This window comes from Ochotona curzoniae, unplaced genomic scaffold, assembly GCF_017591425.1.
Source record: "Ochotona curzoniae isolate NIBS_2020 unplaced genomic scaffold, NIBS_Ocur_1.0 scaffold_4701, whole genome shotgun sequence".
Taxonomy (NCBI): domain Eukaryota; kingdom Metazoa; phylum Chordata; class Mammalia; order Lagomorpha; family Ochotonidae; genus Ochotona; species Ochotona curzoniae.
The window spans coordinates 61770483-61790583 of NW_024467122.1; the positions used below are offsets into that span (position 1 = coordinate 61770483).

The window sequence follows — 20101 nt, forward strand, 5'->3', positions numbered from 1 at the left end:
AGTTTTCTATCAGCCAACTCCAGCTTGTGACTATTTGGCAACAACCCAAGAGGACAAGACTCTGTAATCTGCTAAATCAAGAAGGGAACACACCAAAGATGAGAAACTGAAAAGAAGCCATTGTGACTTAAAAATAATAGGCAGCGTGTGTGGCATGATAGCCTAATGGCTACATACTGGCCTTGCACACTCCAGGATCACATACAGGCATTGGTTTGCATCCTGGCTGCTCCACTTTCCTTCCAACTTCCTGCTTGCGGCCTGGGAAAACAATCAAGAATGGCCCAAGGCCTTGGGACCCTGAACCCATTTAGGTGACCCAAAAAAGGTTCCTGGCTCCTGGCTTCAGAGCCTGGCTCCTGGCTCCTGATTCCCATCGTGAATCAGCGAACATAAAGATCTTTTCTCTCTGTATCACCTTCTCTTTGTATATCTGCATTCCCAGTTAAAAATATATTTTTAAAATAAGCAGCAAAAAGTTATTTGGTAGCAGCTAAGAGTCAAATAAGAAGCACTGTGTGGATCAGATTTGTGATTTACAAGTTTTAAAATTATAAGATTTGAGTCTAAAATCAGAAAGATTACAATCCCCACTTGGCACATTGGTCACAGACTTTTATAACAGACAGCCCAATTCAAACTGTCTTATACAAAAGGAGATTGTATTGGCTTACTCATGGAAAGAAAAAATAAGTATAATTCAAGCCATATCACTTGAGTCTGGGTTTCTGTCTCCATTCCTGGCTTCACTACCTCCACACTGATTCTGTCCTCAGGAACTCCATCAAAAACGACTGTCATAAATTAACTTTTAAGATGCAAATGTAGAACAATAACAAGAGGAGTAGCTCTGACTGAATCCTCTTCCTTAAGACAATCGCTCTTCCTTAAGACAATCGCTGCTGCTGTGAAGCTGCTGTGACAGGTCTAGGCCTGTATCAGTTTCCCTGGTGCCAGAAGTTGAGAATATCTGCCAAGAAGCACAAGATTGTCTCCCAAACCAAAGTCAAGATCTCTGTTCCAAAGGTAAGGCTGAATGGATGTTGAGTAGGGAAACCAACTAATGTCCATTATAAGGAATTAAGAACTACAGCTTCATCTAGATCAAGTTAAAAACAATATTTAACCAGGGAAGAATTAATTGAGAGTATAAAACCAAGGTGGCAAACGTGAAGGCTCTTAACAGATAACCTCATTGCCACATAAATTCAAATCAACTACAGCTCCCACACACAAAGGTCATAAAAATAACGGAGCCTTTGAAGCCAACTAATAATAAGCAACCGTGTTACTGGCTTATATTATTATTAGTTTAAATATAATTTTTTATTATTTTCCAGCATACCTATTTTTTTAAGATTTATTTATTTATGTTAAAGTCAGAGTTACAGAAAGGAAGATACACACAAGAGACAAAGAGAGAATCTTATATACCTTGGTTTATTCCCCTTATGGTCAGAATGACCAGCCCAGAGCCAGGAGCCAGGCGTTTTATCCAGGTTTCCCAAGGTCAGTGTGAAACAATATACTGCATTGCAATGACTTCTGTTTACCTCATCTCTCAACTCCAGGGCCACATCAAGTGACTGACCTGTACCACCGAAGTTTATGTTAAGCGCATTCCATGTTCACACAGCAAGAAAAGTGCCTAATGACGACTTTCCCAGAATGAATTCCCATGGAAATTTGCAGGAGAAAGAAGAGGTAGGATTGTCGTTTGTGGTATAATAATAGTTAATCATTTTGAGTAAACTGGATAATTTAATTCTTAGTGCTAAGTTTTAATACAACTACTTCATTTACTATATTCAGCTACATTAGCACTGCAAATCAATCATAACTATCATAAAGTAGTTTTTACCATTAGATAACATTTATTAAAGCATTCATTATTTCATTTAATCCTCAAAAATCCCAATGAGGAGCAGATACTGTGGCTCAGCACTTAAGCACTTGGAATACCAACATGATATACTGGAGTACTTGCTTGATTAAGTGATGGCTCCTGTACTTGAGTTCCTCCCTCTTACCTGGCTATTCTGCAGGGAAATATGGTTCCTAGTTTCAGCCTGCCTGGTCCAGCCCAAACTGGAGCAGACATTTGAGAAAACAAGCCAGAGGATGGGCGATCTCCATCTCCCATCCCTCCTCTCTCTTCTGTACCACACTGCCTTTCAAATAAAAATTAAGTAAATCCCAACGAAACAGACACTATTGCCATTCCCATTTTATAGCTGCAGAAGCTAAGATTTAGAGTTTAAGGACCGTGCCCAAAATAGTATTACTAAATGGCAGGTCAAAAACAAATCAGGGCAGAGCACTGTGGTGCAGCACATTAAACTGCTGCCAGGAGTACCAGCATCCCATATGGGCACCAGTTCATTTCTGATCTAGTTCCCTGCTAATGTGCCTGGGAAGGCAGCTTGGGCCCCTGCCACCATGTAGAACTGGATGAAGTTCCTGGCTCTTAGCTTTGACCTGGCTCAGTTTCAGCCACTAGAGCCATTTGGGTAATGAACCATGGGATGGGAGATTTTACTCTCTCACACTCTAATTCTGCCTTTCAAATAAAACCTTAAAAAGAAAAAAAAAATCAAACCAAAACACTTCAAAAACAGTGGTTTCAGACATAATCAATTATAGGGTAAGAGATTTCATATTAATGTAAGAACAATTAGCAGTTAAAGCATCACAATGAGAGGAATTTTATAAGATACATCACCAAATAAAAATATAACAAATCCAAGCATTATGTGATTTAAAATGATCACTTTAAGATCCCATCAAGAAAATTTCAAACCCTATAAATATAGCCATCTAGTACAGCTATGTAAATTTCTAACTAGGTTGAAAGAGATATTTTTATTATCAAAGTAAAAAATAAAAAAAATTTCAAGTCAGTAGATATTAAACCATGAAAATTTCATTTTAATAAAGCTGCTTAACTTGAAACTTCAATTGGTTTAACCTGAAACTCTCAATGATACCATAATCTATTTTATTCTGATTCAGATCAAATACCTCAAACATGTTTTATTATCCTGACATAATAAATATTTTAGAATTTCAACTTTCATTAAAAGAAACAAAAAATTTAAATGAAATAGTAATAAGCAGAAAGGTATTCTTCAGGATACACCTTAAATCTATAAATTCTTCGAAAGAAGCAGTTGCTGAATACTTATGCAAAGGAGCTTAAAAATGTGGATGGATAGACAGAACTTTACATTTTCCATGAACTTTTTCAGGCTCCCTGTATACAACGGGGTCATTTTCTCTCACAACAGCATATTGGTTATCTCCGTTTGCACTATTTTCTTTGAATCCAACCCCAAGGCTTCTCCAAATTTAGCCAAACTGCAAACAATTTGCTTTTGTCTTTGCTACCCAGGTTGCCAGTGTACAAGGAGCAGTTACCACATAGTCCTTTGCTAAAAATATTTACTCAAGTATTCCAACAGTCAAATCAAATTATTTTTTCTTCATTTTCATTTTCTTACATCTAGCTTAATCCTATTTCTTAAAAGACCAACTTTAGTAATTTTCTGTACACCAATGGTGCAGTTCTCTACCCAATGGGTTCCTTTTATATTCTATAGATTATCTACATTCCTTCTTCATTAAATACTGTAAAACAGGTTTTCCATAAAGTTTAGATCTCGCTCTAAACAAACTGTTCTCGAGGAGATCAGTCTAATAAATTCCACAAACTCAGCTATCAGTTTTCAGGAGCAATCTGTATTGCACGATGTATATAAAAGTATCAAATAACAGACTCTAACTTTGACATCAATTAAGTTCTATTCTCTCCTCTTAACCAGACACTGCTATCTACAATACCTAAATTCATCTCAAACTCAGTATTTCCCAAACTGAACTCTAAAAATCAGTTCTGTATTATTCTCAGCCAAAAAAGTGGAAATAACCCAGATGTTCAACTGACAAAAGCATAATAAACCCCAGTTTATCCAAGCAGGGTAATATTATTCAGAAATTTTTTTTTTACAAAGTACTGGTGCATGCTATTAACACAAACCAGTCAGTTGCATATATATATATATATATATATATATATACACACCAAATATCAAAAATTATCAAATCCACAGAGACAGAATGCAGATTAATTGTTGCCAGGAGTTGGAAAAAGGGGGAAAAGTAAATTCATGCCTTGCTTTCAAGCAAAGGGAGGGCACCACACTCTTCCTGCATCTGCTGATTCTCAATTGCCTTCATCTTAAAACAATCCCGATGCCAAAAAGGTGTACTCGCAGCAGTGTGTCCAGATCCCACTCACCTGCTTCGAGCATTCACTGGCTGCAACAGTCAAGTACTCAAATTTTTTTTTAGTTCGTACCCATAAGGAAACAGAAGAAAATGAAGGAAGATACTTCACAATTATTAGGTGAGCCAGAAAACAAATGCACAGATAGTTAACAGCATTTTTGGTTCTAATGTTGACACTATAACCAATCACATAAGAGAAATCTCAGACTGCCTTCAAATGCGATGTCCAAAACAAATGTTTTCATTTTCAACAATCAAAACATGAATGCTTCTGAAAACAAAAAGGAAATAAGATACTGTCATGAAGCGGGAAGGACTTCATGTCATTTACTTGCAATAACAACACATACCATGTTGTTTTGATAAGACATGTTAGTCCACCCTCATCTCTTACATATGTACACTAGGACTATACGATACAACTCATAAATCCACAAGTGTTAACCGCAAGTGCACACAAAAGTGACTGGAAGGAAACAAAGATGCAAAAATTAAAACGTACTGAGTAGATCACTCTTTCAGATTACTTGTAAATTTGAATCTGAAAATATCTTACAAAGAAGCCAAAATGATACCACCACAGGTTTCAAAAACATTTCAAACATTTGTTTGGTACATATGTAAAAACACAAAAGGAATGACAAGCTAGAACCTATTAGATTGCATTTGAAATCCCTAGCCAGTATTTACAACATAAATAGTTCCAGGATCCTGTATGACAGTTGAGTAGTTAATTGTGGCCTTCAGATGATGCTGTCCATTTCAAGTATATACATGTACAAAATCTGGAAAAAAGAGCCTGACATGGTAACCTATTGGCTAAAGTCCTCGTCTTGCATGCGCTGGGATCCCAATATGGACGCAGGTTTACGTCCCAACAGCTCCACTTCCCATCCAACTCCCCACTAAAGTGGCCTGAGAAAGCACCTGCATGGGAGATCTTGAAAAAGCTCCAGGTTCATGGCTTTGGATCAACTCAGCTCTGGCTGTTGCAGCCACCTGGGCAGTGAATAAGGGGATGAAAGCTCTTTCCCTCTGTGTTACCTCCTCCCTGTATACCTGACTTTCCTATAAAAATAAATCTTAAAAAAAAATCTGGAAAACATCTAGGCATCAGTGCCAATGAAACATCCTGACGTGGAAGATGCAAAATCTACACAGAAATTCTGAAAGGGCTAAAGGCAGAACCAAGAGATAACAAGCATTATAAAACTTACAAAAGAATTCCAAAATTCTGTCATAACATCACAAGATTTTTCAGAAGCGTGGGATTGGCTGAGTATTATTCAGCAAAAAACTTTCCTCAGCTGATACTCTTTTTTTTTAAAAAAGATTTATTTTTATTTTTATTGGAAAGGTGGATATACAGAGAGGAGACACAGAGAGGAAGATCTTCCGTCCAATGATTCATGAGCGCAACGGCCAATGCTATGCCAATCCGAAGCCAGGAGCCTCTTCCAGGTCTCCCACGCAGGTGCAGGGGCCCAAAGCTTTGGGCCGTCCTTGACTGCTTTCCTGGGCCACAGGCAGGGAGCTGGATGGGAAGCGGGGCTGCCGGGATTAGAACCGGTGCCCATATGGGATCCCGGGCGTGCAAGGCGAGGACCTTAACCACTTGAGCCATCGCGCCAGGCCCTCACCTGATACTCTTAATAAGACCGGAATTTCTGTGAATTTTCACAAATGGAAATGGGAGTCAATCCATCCCTACACAATCTGAATTTCAAACACACTCCATGATCTTTCCTGTCTAAAGGAAAACTAGTTACTGTCCTGAGCTCAATGTATTCCCAATCATTAACCGGTTTAAAGGTTCTTACCTAAAGGATCCTGAAGTGACATACATTATAAAGACTAGAGATAAGGGATGAACTAAAACAAAAAAATGTTTTTAGTATAAATTCCCAATATCTATTATCTAAGAGTAATTTACTTTTCATTTACAAAACTTACTATGCCAGTTACACAATCTGTAATAAAACAAAACTCTTCATATGGCTTCATATTTTATGTTCAACAACAACAAAAAGCAGGGTGAGGAAGGAGGATTGAAAAAACAATTTATTCCTTTCCTTTGCCTTTCTCTCCCCTAACAAGAACACCCAAGCCAGGAGCTGAACTAGACACAATGTATTGATGTGGGAATGCTGAGATTTCTGACTTGCCAACATCAGAACTTGTGCCACCACAATCACCCTAAGCAAAATCTGAAAGGCACCAAGTCTTTCTGCCTTCTCTCCCTAGACATCCCAAGCTCAAACCCAATTCCAGGTTCCCTAAATTAGGCAGGCCTAGTCCAGCTGCTCCTGCTAGTCCCCATTCCCACAGGACTCTACCTGTTCATTAGATTACTAACCTCATACCAAGTTTATGCCAAAACATCACACCTCAGACTACTTGCTAATTGCAAAAGGAAATGTTTGCAAGGGAGATAGCTGGTCATCTTATCAAACAGTGTTACTGATAGGAGAACCCTACTGTATGTGCCTTCTGAAACATACTACTATTTGAGTTAGTCTTGTGAAAAATATTAAACCTAAATCTACTCAAGTGTTTAGCCCCTAACTTTTCAAGTGTGTAACAGTGTACCAAATACAAGGGGTAGAGGGAAAAATCGAAGGAGGAATTTTCTTTCTTTTTTTTTTTTTTTGTTAGTGTTCTGAAGCATGCAGTCCATCTTTATTACAAAACCAAAGTGGCTCAAGGCCCACAATGTAGACCAGAAAAATTTCACTGGAAGCAACAAATACAACTTTCCAGCTTCAACCTCAGAGTAGGGACTGGATCTCAATTGTCCTCCAGCACTGTGGAGGACATTTTGCTGTGGAGGACAGCTACTTTTCCTTCTTTCTTTTTTTTTTCCCACTTTTAACATGTTGGTTACTCAATACCATGTCAACTAATTCCATAAAGTTACAAAATGTTACTGATGTAATGTCGGGCTTTTAATTGATTGGGATAATACTATGCTGGCTCTACCTTCAGACCAGAGATGGTCTCCCCAAGAAACCAGACCATTGAACTTATCTGGACAATAAGATGCTGGACTTTATGCTTGGTAGATGCTTGTAATGAAAGAATCTCAACTGAATTTGAACTGTGGTTATGCAACAAGGTGGAGGAATCCACCATGGGGGAGGTTGGGGGGAGCGGAATTCCAGTGCCTATAAAACTGTGTCACATAATGCAATGTAATCAATAAAAAAAAAAAGGAAGGAGGAATTTTCAATAAAGTGAAACACAAAATGCAGTTACTCTACAAACATGGGTTATTCTACAAGACTACTGACAGGGGTTCTTCAGAAGGACTAAAAAAAACAAGAAGGGAAGGAGTAACTCCAAATTATATGAGACTATAAGAAATAAACGCAACAAATGACTGAATTCTGGTTCCAAAAGAATGACTCAAAACGACGCTAATACATATTACGTATTTGTAGCAGACTTTAGCAAATGTTCTGTACTTCCCAAGTGTGAGTATGGCACTCTAATACAGTATATAGGAAAATTGCCTTCTAAAAGTAAGTACAATGACATACAGGATTTAGGGGTGATCCTCTGAAATACTCAGCACTAACACAAATGTAATAAGATGTTAACCACTGAAATTAGGTGGTAGGCACAAGTGTTCAGACAGGTCATTAATCTCCACAGTGCTTGAAAAACAGAGAGTACTTGATAATAGAAAGTGGCAAAATGAACAGATCTTGAAAACAGAAATGTGAAAGGGGCAACCAATGGTATCCCCTACACTTTTGCTGAGTCTTCTTTCCTGTTCCCAACCCTTCAATCCCAGCCAAAATGGTCCAGATGACCTAACACCCTACAACCAGCTCAGCTCCTCCTAGTCCCCAGTTTCCAAGTCCAGGAGACTCTTGCTTCCTTATCTCCCAAACACACCTATCAACAAAGACCACTTCAAAAGGGACTACAAGGTACAAATTAGCTGAAATGACCCAACTGATAAAAATACAAGATAGTAGGATAGTGTTTCTAACAACCTGGAAATATCAAGGGCACAAAGCCCCAAGTGCATTTTGTAAGCAAAGGCACGGTTCATCTTTTCTGCTGACAGCCTGAGCGGCCCAGGGATTCCCAGAGCAAGGCACCTCACAAATGCTAAGAGGAGGCTTTTGTACTGCCCAGGTCTCCTGGCAGCAGCTCTTCATCTTGGGTTTAATAGCATCCAAAGACATCAGATTCTGAAGACTAACCAATCCAACCCAGCCACCCCCGAAAAAAAAAAAACTAATAAAAATAAACAAATAAACAGAAAAGCCTAGTTTTTAAACTGACAATGTTGAAGAAACTCAAAACTCGCCAAACAAAGGGCGCGCTTTGGCCAAAGGTCTCCCAGGCTGGCAGAAGTGGGTCTGCAATGGCGTTTTTACATTCTCCTGAAAAGCAGGAAAACTTGAGCTAAGTTAGGCAGGAAGTCTTCCTTCCCGAGAGCAGGTGGAAAAAGCTGAAAGAGAGCGTTCATGGCAGCTCATCAGGCGAACCCCGCAGGGCTCGGCGAGAAAATGTTTGCATCTTTACGATTCTCCTCGGGGCCCTTCGCCTGCACACAATAACGGGACATGGACGGCAGAGCCGGGCAAGTCCCGCTGACCCGACCGAGCTTGCGAGGGGAACGGCTGAGTCCCTCCGTCAAACGACGGGCCTCGAGCCTCCAACTTCCGAACACCCTCTGGTCTCTTCCTACGACTCGACACACTCGGGGTGGGCTGCGGTGCGAAGAGCGCGCGGGTCTCCGCCAAATATCGGCACGAAACGTACAAAGGAGCGAAGGGGCAGCCGAGGAGAGGAGGGGGTGAGGGGAGAGCAGAGAGAAGGCAAAACCAGGTTGGGAACAAACAGGCGCGAGGCCTGGGCGGTGAGGCGGCGCGGGCGGAGGCGAGGCGGCGGCCTGCGCAGCCCGGGCCTGCCGCAGCCCAGGGAGAGGGAGCTGCCGCGTCGCGCCGCCAGCCCTCCCCCGCCGGGGCCGCAGCAAGATGGCGGGCCGGCCGCCGCCGCCTCCGCGCAGCCGGTCCCCTCCCCCGCGCCCTGGGCGCTCCCGACGACCCGCGCCGGCCTCGAGACCCCCCAGCCCTGCGCCCCCGGAGTGAGGCGGCGCAGGCCGCGCGGGAGGGCCTCTGCCTGCTGCAGCGCGGGGCGGGCGGGGGCGGGGGGGCGCTTACCGTGAGCGGAGCGGATCGGCCTGACTGGAGCCCTGAGGAGGAGGAGAAAGAGGAGGAGGAAAAGGAGGAGCACGAAAAACTACACGGCGGCAACGGCGGCGGCTCCCATTGCGGAGCAGGCAGCCGAGCCGTGGGAAGGGGGGTGAAGGGGTTCGCGAGCAACCGGCGCGCTGCCTCATGGGTAGGCTCCAGGTCAGCCTCCGCGCGTCCGGGTTCCCGGTCTTGTCGCCGACGCGAGAGAAGGGCGGACGGGCGGGTTCCCCCCCACATGTGCACCGCGTTGTGGGGCCCTCGAAGGCCTTCCACCACACGCCACGCATCGGCTGCGGGCTTGGGCCGGGGTGTGGCAGGCGATGGGTTCGGGCCTGCTCGCTGGCCAGCCCGAGGCAGCGGCCCCGACATTGTGAGTCTTCAGGAACGCAGTAGGCCGGCCTTGTGTGGAAGGGCTGCTCTTCCGCAAGGCTGGAGAAGTCAGAAGTGCCAGGGTTGCAGGGAACTGTGCGTGAAGAATGAAGTCGCCGGCCAGATGACGAAGACGTTTTATTAAGTGGCCGAATTTACTAAGCATGTTTTGGCCGTGGCTTTTCAAGTCCTGCCATATGGATATTGGTCGGGTTTTTTTTAAGTTATCAGTTTCTCAACAAGAAAAAATGTGCAAAAGTACTGCTCCATAATAAGCACCAAACTTTGCGTTCTAATCTGTAAGGAAGGCAACCTTTACCGATTGTCTTTACAAGGGCCTTAGTGGTCCAGCTTTTAGAGTGACCCAGACTTGAACTCTTACCTCACGAGAGCCTGAGTAGACACATCATTCATCACTGCATCCTACAGATTCTAGCTTCCTCTTTGACTTGACATCTTTAGACCTATCCCAGTTTTTCTCTCGTATGTCATCGCAATAGCCTCCACATTGATGAGCACTCCCAGATTAATCTTCCAGAAAGCCACTTGGATCACCTGTAGATTCCTGGCATGGCTACAGATGCCACAGAAGAAATATGGTTCGTCCACAATCCTCATAAATGTTTGCTGGGAACCCTGTAGCGAAAGACAGATCAACAATGGGAGAAAAAAAAAGTTTATTCTTTCATGTAGCGTACACCATGTGCAAGAAACTTAAGTGGATGATAATTGAAGGCAGTGGCTTAGAACTCTGGCTGCTGTACTGGTCACAACAACATTGGACAGTATCTCTGGAGCATAGACAGGATAAAAAGGCAAGCAAGTTCCACTTCCAAAGGTAGGCAACTGGAAAGGGAAATAGGTGGGTGGGAACTGATGGACTAAATGTGTGTTTGTAGATTTCTACTGATGCTGTCTCTGAACTCACAAAAATTGTCCCCAAGAAAGGAAGGTTTATATCCTATCCAAAAGACAGAGGGAGGAAAAAAACAGAAAGGCTTCTTCTGTTTGCTGTTTTGTAATAGCCCTTAACTCAAAAATACTCTCAAAGAGACATGCTTCACTGTTTGATTTGCATCATGGAAGCTATAACCCTTTCTTAATACTCTACTCAGCTTTCTATTCCCTGCTGGCCCTAAATATTACCCGTAATATTACCTGTATGGCGGGGAGGTGGGGGGTTGAGAATAGCAAGCAAAGAAAGTTTAAAATTCCAGAATCGTGGAACATCTTTAAGTCATGGTTTTTCAAATAGAGTGCATCAAGGTTAGCAAGGTGTTTTACCTGGATGGTGAAGATTCATCTGTACTCTTTAGTCTGGTCTTTGTTCACAGACACAAAACTTCATGTTGTCAGTTCATGCTAACTAATTATATAAACAGATGTATTGACCAAAGTTCTACGTTTTGTTTCATGAAAAACTAACCACCATGAACAACAACAACAAAATCTGGCCAAGGTATTCTTCAAAATGAACATTTATATGAGAAACTGAATTAAAGGGATGCCTGGTTAGATTGGAATCAACATAAACAGAAATGACTTTTTGGATTTTTACCTACTCCATCCTTAAAATTACTCTTCCTTGTTTTCTAGAGCACCATTCTAGGTTATCTTGATTTACTTTCCACTTCCCTAGCATATTTTAAGAGTTTCTCTTCCTGTTATAGAGAAGGCCCTTGGCTAGACCTGGTCCATGTTCTTGTGAACACATTAGAAAGAATTCAAGGAAGAAACTTAGATAAAAGTTAGCAGGAAAGTAAGATTTTTATAAAGTTCATGAGGGTGCACACTTGAAGAATGAGTGCAGCAATTTCAAATGAACTGCAGTTTTCAGGATTTATGGTGGTCCTTTTATAAGATAAGAAACAGTGGTAGCAGAGCTTAATTGAATATTCAAATAGGGTGGAATTTGGGGCAGAGCTCAAGTTCCTCCTATTTACTTGCCCCCTTCTTAAGAATTCTCAGAAGTGTCAGGATGCAGATCAGGTACAGTACACATCAAATCTTAGAATGATGGCATCAGGTGTATGATGGGAGTTCCAAGCATGTTGATTTCATTACTTCACAGCCACCTGTGTCAGAAATTTTCTCGGTGGAACAACCCCAGCAGTTGTGTCTGCATGTAAGGTGTGGAGTTTAGGTGTTGCATACAGGAACTGCCACACCCATGCTGCCACTCTCCAATCCCTTCTCATTAGCTACCTCCTTGCTTCCTTCATGCTGGCCTGTTACATTTCTCTCTCTCTCTCTCTCTCTCTCACCTCTTTAAAGATTTTTAATGCAAAGTGATAGAGGAGACATACAGATTTTCTACCTACTGGTTGATTCCTCATTTGCCAGCAATATCAAGACGTATGCCAGGCCAAGAGCCAGAAACTATTGGTGAGAAGAACTTGGGTCCCTGCTGCCTCCCATGTGAGGAAAGCTAGATCAGAGATTCAGAGTAAGCAGGACTCATGAGTACTCTGATTTGGGATGTGGGCATCCCAAGCAGTGGCTTAACTGCACCACAGTATCTTCATCCTCAGCCTCCTTTTGTAAGCAGTGAATCCTCACAGAAATTTTCCTTAAGGGAAATTATGCTCTACACTCTTCCCTGACTGATAGTAATGCATGTGGGTGATTCTCCTGCTTCTTTCCCCAACTTCCTTCTGTTCATTTATGAAATTCAGGCAGAATTAATTTGTCTCCCCCACAGCAGGTCCTAGAATGAGCTAAGTGAAATAAAGTTGTCAAAATTATCCTTATTCTCTGAATCAATTTTCATCTCAGGCCAAAGTGAAGCCCAAGACTTGTGTTTGCAGAGAAAAGAGAAATTCTTGGGCCAGTAATCTTCCACCTGCAAGCATTATTGTCGCATATGGGTGCCAGTTAATGTCCCGGCTGCTCCACTTCCCATCCAGCTCCCTGCTTATGGACTGTGAAAGCAGCAGAGGTTGGCTCAAGTCCTTGGGCCCCTGAAGCCATTTGAGAAACTCCTGGCTTCAAATCAACTCAGCACCAGGCCTTGTGACCATTTGAGAGAGAACCAGCATATAGAAGATCTGTGTGTGCGCACACCTGTGTCTTTGCTCTCTTTCTCTAATCTCTATAAATCTGCCTTTGAATAAATAAATAAATAAATAAATCTTTTGAAGGAAAAAAATTATTTCACTAGATAGTATGGCATTAATATATGAATACCAGAAGATTTCAAATCTTCTTTTCTCTTTACTACGGCAGCCAACTGAGAACAAAATTAACACAAGGGAGAGCTAGTAGAACCGATGGTAGGAAAAGGAAGCCAATCCCTGAGATTATCAGAAATTTCTAGATCAAACCCAGCCTAAGCCTTATGCTACCTCTGGACTTCCCAGTTACCTGAGCCAGTGAATTACTTTGTTGATAAAACCAAAAGGGTCCAGAATAAGACATTGTAGTATGAAAATCATTTTGAATAATTTTCTTATCTACTCAGAAGTGGAGCTTTCCAAAAGAACCCCAATGCCCTCTGTGGGGAGGCCAGAGAAGGTTGAGTATTATCTATGTTTGAGGTTAAACGGTATATGAACTAAGAGTCTTCACCAAGGCAGAAAAGGCCAAGGGATCAAAGAAAGAGGCAAACAAATCCAGGATTACAAAGTGCAATTTATTAGGAATTTAAAGGCTGAAGCATGATCTTGGGTGGCCTCCAGATAGGAGAACCCATGCCACGAGGCATAAGAAAACAAGTTTTATAAGGGGTGGGGGGGAAGTGAATTGTGGCTAATCTGCACCTGGACTTTCTCAATAAATATTAACATTCCAGGAATCAGATAAGAGACTTGGCAGGTAATAGATAAGAGCAGCAGGTTATCTCAAAGACTGTATTTTTCCAATAGGATTTGGGTTGACAGCCAGTGTTTACCTAAATGACAAGATGGCTGTTACATCCAAGATGATTGTGATCATGTCCAACAGTATCCCTACAATCAGATACCATAAAAATTGTCACTATACCAGACATTCTCATGAAACCATTCTCCGAAGGACTCATTTGTCTTTCTTAAATGTCCCTTGTTTCCCTTTAAGTATTCTTTCTCCCCTGTCTCTTTAGTGTTTTTGTTCCAGGAAGTATTCTCTCCCTCTCCTTCAGGGCAGTATATAAATATATAAATTTCAAATTGTCACTACTGCACACTTGAGTCTCATTTCTTTGTAAACTCTCATAAACACGTGATTAAGATGTGTCTTTCTCTTGCTAATCTGCCTTTTATCAGTTTAATTCATCAACTCTGCCTTTTATCAGTTTAGTTCATCTGTTAAATGCTCTCAATTTGTAAACATAAGAAGATAGAGGAAAAGTCCTTCTTACTGTTCAGAGCTAGTTGTGTTGAGTTTTCTGTTACCTGCTGCTCACAGCATCCCATGGCAGAGACCTGGGCACACATTATCTCTAGGAAGCCCACATTTCCTGGCTGCCTTACCTCCCAATCCAGGTGCACAGGACTGTTTCTGGTCAGTGCATTGTGGATAAAAGTAATGATTGCCCCCATGGAAGCTTAACTCAAAATCTCCAGTGATTCATACTTTCTGTTTTTCATACATCAGTCAGCCAAATACAGAGAACTCAGAAGCTGAGAGATGGTAGCAATGTTTTATGGAAAGACTTCAGATCTCTTCATGACTGTGTAGAGCACATCCTGATCCTCATTTGGACTGATTAAAGTAAAATATAAACTTTGGTTGGGTTATGAGAGTGTCAGAGGTTGTTGAAAGAGCTACAGTCACTAAGCCTGTAGTAAAAGTCTTGGTGGGGCCCAGTGCGATAGTGTAGTGGTTAAGGTCCTTGCCTTGTACACAGCAGGATCCCATATGGGAGCCGGTTCTAATACCTGCAGCCCCTGCTTCCCATCCAGCTCCCTGCCTGTGGCCTGGAAAAACAGTCGAGGACGGCCCAAAGTCTTGGGACCCTGCACCCGCGTGGGAGACCCGGAAGAGGCTCCTGGCTTTGGATTGGCTCAGCTCCAGCCATTGTGGCCGCTTGGGGAGTGGATTATCAGAGGGAAGATCTTCCTCTCTGTCTCTCCTCTCTGTATATCTGGCTTTCCAATTAAAAAATTAAAAATGAATCTTAAAAAAAAGTCTTGGTGGCCTATCATTAAAAACAACTCTTGTATACATAACATTAGCAGTAGTCAGGTAGACAAAGTGGGAACAGATGTAGCAGGCTGGACAACTGAAAATCCATATTAGACATTGGCTAAACTGTTTATAGTATCTCAGAAGATAGCCCTGTGTTTACATAGCTAGTAACTCTAAGGGAACAGTTCAAAAGGCACCAGTTGTGAATGTTGGTGGGTTTTGGTATACTTAGCAAGGTATTAAGAGATACCATAGAATAGAAGTAACCAGTTTATAAACAAATGAAAGAGAATACACAGAGTCGAATATTTGGGGGAGAGAGCTTTGCAGGGTGAGAAAACAGAACTTCTAAATTTCAGAGATGCAATTTTAAAAGGCTCTGAGCAAGGAAGCTCCAGAAGAATTTAAACAAAGTGACATGCCCTTAGGAAACGAGTTTTCAAATACCATCAAAATAACAGTTGTAAAATTCATAAAGAAAGAATGAGTCAACAAAGCAGAAAAATAAGGCAGCCTTAAAATTATGCCTCCTAAGGAATACTTTGAATGTTTCAACCACATACCCTTTGATATTTACAGTAAGCTGCAACTATGGCTCAAAAATATTCCTATGGATCAAACATATTCCAAGAAATCACATCTGTACTGAACCCATGCAGACTTTTTTTTTGGCCATTTTCTCTAGCACTATAGTTATTTATATAACATTAACATTTTATTAAGTATTATATAGAGTTGATTTACAGAATACCTGAGGATATGTGTAGGTTAAATGCAATACCATTTTATGGATGGGATTTAGCTTTCAGGGATTTCAATATCCTCTAGGGATCATGGAACAATAGCCCCTGGATATAGAGTAAAAACTGTATCTAAATTTTTTGGGGATGTTCAGTTATATCTGCCTTTTGGGGATGTTCCCCCTGCCTCCAGTTTTCTTAGTATTTATTTGGACCTGCCAGAATCTGTAAATATTTTTAATAGAACTGCCCTTTGGTTATTGTATCCACTTTGCCAATCTTCACAAAGTCTGCAGCTACCTGGTAAGTTACATTGTTTCCTGGGTGGTTCTTTTTTTTTTTTTAAGATTTATTTATTTTTATTACAAAGTCAGATATATAGAGAGGAGGAGAAACAGAGAGGAAGATCTTCCATCTGATGATTCACTTCCCAAGTGAGTACAACGGCTGGTGCTGTGTCAATCTGGAGCCAGGAGCCAGGAACCTCCTCAGGTCTCCAGCTGGATGGGAAGTGGAGCTGCCGGGATTAGAACCAGCGCCCATATGGGATCCCGGCGCATTCAGGGCGAGGACTTTAGCCACTAGGCCACACCGCCGGGTCCCGTGGGTGGTTCTTAACCAGTAACTGACATTTGCAGGAGTGTGATAGCTCTGTTTTCCCTGTCTTGAGTGAGAGCAACACTGACTCCGTCATTCGGTAAATAAGGCGTGTAGAGTTTTGCCTAACGTTAAACACTTGCTTCTGTGCAAATTAGACTGTTATCTGAGATACAAAGCCACCCTTCTTTACTCAGCTTTGTGTTGCTAGGAGCTGGGAATCTACAAACCACCTTTGTGCTTTGTCAGTCACTCCCTGTTAGGCTCTGCCAACACAGAGCATTAGAGGAAACCACAAGGCTATAGGAGGAAGAATGGCTTTGCTCCTTCCTGTTTGCTTATATTTGCTTCCCCCCACCCCCGAGTGACTCTGGCAACTTCACAGTACTCTAGCAGAGACAATTTATTCCTAGAGACGAGACTGAATTCAGTTTGTATTTTTCCCAACACTTGGAGAACATTATGTCCCTCACCAAGACGAGGAGAGCACCTGCTTCGTCAGAGGTCTGGCTCTCAGCTTTGTGGTGTTTCTCATGTGAGACACTCCAGCAGAAACTGAACAGTGCTCCCCATCCAGAGGTTTGCCTTTCAGCTCTATGGGCCCCAGGCTTCTGAGAGTTAGTAATTTAGAACTCTGCTTTGTTCCCCCAGCTCTGTGGTGGTGGCAGCTTCTTGAGGTTGCTACCTCCATAATATTTAATGTGTGGAGTTTTAGATTTTTATTTAAAATAAATGCTTTTGATCTCCTCACTAAATCCTGAGTGATGCACTTGGATTTTCCCCTTCCTTACCCCAATCTTATACACTGCAAGATTCTTAATACATCTCCTAGTATCAGTGTTTACAACTCTTCTCAGAAGCTGCTTTGGGGGACTCAGTCTGCAAATGCCTCAGAAACAACTCTGGGTATTTAAAAAAAATTTTTTTTATTTGCTTGCTCTACTATCAGTTTCTGATTGATTACCATATAGTCCTTGAGTTACTACAAAATGTTCTGTTATGTATTTGATAATTAATTACTTGTAGTGTTATAAAAACACTTTTTCAAAAAAAAAAAAAGCAACAGATATAAAGGGTTCTCAAATGTTCAAGAAAATGACAGAAAATGTAAGGATGAATTTCCAGCATTTTTTTGTGCTGAAACAAACTTACCTTTCTGTTCTAGGTTTCCATGAACTTTTTGAGGTGCTGTTACATGTAACATTATGAGTTTTTAAATTATTATTTTTGTTAAGTATTTGTTTTTATTGAAAAAGTGGACTTATATAGAGACGTAGAGACAAAAAGAAAGATCTCCAACCACTGGTTCACTCTGCAAATGACTGCAATGGCTGGACCTGAGCAGATCCAAAGCCAGGAGCCAGAAGACCACTCAAGGTCTCCCACATGGGTGCAGGGTCCCAAGGCTTTGGACCATCCTCCACTGTTTTCCCAGGCTACAAGCAAGGAGCTGGATGGGAAGTGACGCAGCTGGGACATGAATCAATACCTATAAGGGATGCCAGTGCTTGCATTTTGATGATTAGCCAAATGAGCCATTGCAATGGCTCCTGTTTTGCTTTCAAAACATATCAGATATTTACAAAGTGCTTGAGATAAAATGTATACTCTGTAACATGATGTGAATGGGCCAATGAACTAACCCGTTCATTCTTTGTTTCACACTTTTTCTGACTGAGAGGTGCTGCAAAGCTAAAGCAAAAACAACTATATTCTTTCTACAGTCTTGCCACTAGAGTTGTAGATATGATAAATTTTGCTAATGTGGTGCACTTATATCAGATTTGAAAGATGAAAATAAAGCCCAGACTATGACAGTATTGCTGTTGCCCAGAAGGTTATGAAAATAAGTGTGCTAAAAAGCAACCACAGTGGCCAGCATCATGTAACCAGGTAAAACAGCCACCCAACGCCAGTGGAATCCCAGCTGCTCCACTTCTGATTCAGCTCCCTGCTGATGGGCTGGGAAAGCAGCGGGAGATAGCCCACATGCTTGGATCTCTACAATCACATCAAACCTGGAAGAAGCTCATGGCTCTGGTCTAGCCTAGCCCTGACTGTTACAGCCATCTAAGGAGTGAACCAGCAGTTGCAAAATCTGTGTGTCCCTCTCACTGTAATTTGCAAATAAATAATAAATCTTTTTTTAAAGTTGCTCATTTATTTATTTTTATTGGAAAGTCAGATTTACAGAGAAAAGGAGAGACAGAGAAGATCTTCCAACTGCTGGTTCACTCCCTAAGTGGCCACAATGGTCAGAGCTGAGCTGATCCAAAGCCAGGAGCTTCTTCCAGGTCTCCCATGAGGGTGCAGGGGCCCAAAGCTTTAGGCCATCCTCGAGTGCTTTCCCAGTCCACAAAGGAGGGAGCTGGAAGGGAAGTGGAACATCCGGGATACAAACCAGCACCCATATGGGATCCCAGTGTATGCAAGGCAAGGGCTTCTACCACTAGGCTACTGTGCCAGGCCCTTAAAAGTTTTTTTGTTAAAAAAAAAAAAAGAGGTTTTAGTATCCTTCTACCAGCTTTATGTATGTGAGAAGCAATTGAGGCAGCATGTATGGTGGCAACAGCAATAACTTCTTTAACCCTTAAAATCAGCTGTGAAATTATAGCAGTCCCTTGATTTCTATTTCTCCAGCCCTCCCACCAATGTTATACTCCCCTGTATTAAATATTTTTCTATTTAAAATGCCTGTTTTGTGTTTCCTACATCACATTCCGATGAATTAGCATGTTGCACTGGGCATTTAATGATTGAAACACTATTTTTCTTGCTAACCTTATCTTGTGAAGCTCTTTGCCATCGCTACACTGTACATCACTACCCCACACATTGTACCTCTTTCAGGTCCTCGCTCAGTTGTACCATATTTTCTACTGATGCCCTCTGCTTGAAATAACGCATTTACACTTCGCTACGTCTTACTCTGTAAGATTCAGCTTGCGCCTTACTTTAATTTCTTCTTTCTAAAGATTTGTTAATATTTATTAAAAAGTTATGTTTACAGACAGGAGGAGAGACAAAGAGAAAGATCTTTCATCTGCTGGTTCATTCCCCAGTTAGCGACAACATCCAGAGCTAATCTAGTCTGGAACCAGAACCAGAATGTTCTTCTGGGTCTCCCATGTGTGTGCAGAGTCCCAAGACTTTGAGCCATCCTCTGTTGCTATCTCAATCTTCAAGCTGGATGGGAAGTGGAGCAGCCAGGACACAAACTGCTACCCATGTGTGATCCCAGCACGTGTAAGGATTAGCCATTATGGATTTAGCCATTATGCTATGGTGCCAGGCCCCAGCTTGCATCTTATTTAATGTGGGTAGCTGCTGGTGTTATCTCTGCCTCCATCTGTGGGCTTGTAGTGAACATTTCACATTCTTTTGTTTACTGTGTAGCATATGAGTACCCCATCTGTGTTTGAAATATTCCCTATTCCAATGGAGTGGAGGTTTCCACTGCTCTAAAAACAAATGGAAGCTTCTTGCATTTTCTACCTGCTTTGTAGTTAGGATGCATGTGCATATGATCTAGGGTCAGTTAATTAGAGAATAAATAGTGTAAAAATACATGTTTTAGCAAAACTCTGACATTGCACAGCAGTAGACAAGGTAACTAAAATCAGTTTTTAGACATAACAACAGTGCCAGCACATATAGTAACAGTTTTGTTATCAGTATTATGGGTAGTTCAGGCTGCCAAGTCTATGGTGCTACTGGTTAACAACAGTGTCCTCCCTCTCCTAGTTCTGAGTTATCTTGGGGTTTTCTCATTAGTGCATACTCTCTGAG

At 41.7% G+C, this 20101-nt stretch overlaps 1 protein-coding gene across 9 annotated transcripts in view; it reads right to left on the bottom strand.

The window, feature by feature from the left end:
* Nucleotides 1-9804, bottom strand: part of ZNF280D (zinc finger protein 280D) — a 96155-nt gene extending 86351 nt beyond the window's left edge. For 3 of the 9 annotated variants that reach the window (XR_005882584.1, XM_040969012.1, XM_040969005.1), the window contains exon 1: nt 9468-9629. Coding sequence is in view for 1 of the 9 variants with exons in the window: in XM_040969006.1 (XP_040824940.1) it covers nt 9468-9737 (270 nt within the window). In the remaining 8 variants the exon portion in view is untranslated. Of the gene's footprint in view, nt 1-177; nt 201-9467 lie in introns of those variants that run through there. The other 6 variants (XM_040969010.1, XM_040969007.1, XM_040969006.1 and 3 more) reach the window with 5 other exon arrangements.
* Between the last annotated feature and the right edge of the window lie 10297 nt (nt 9805-20101).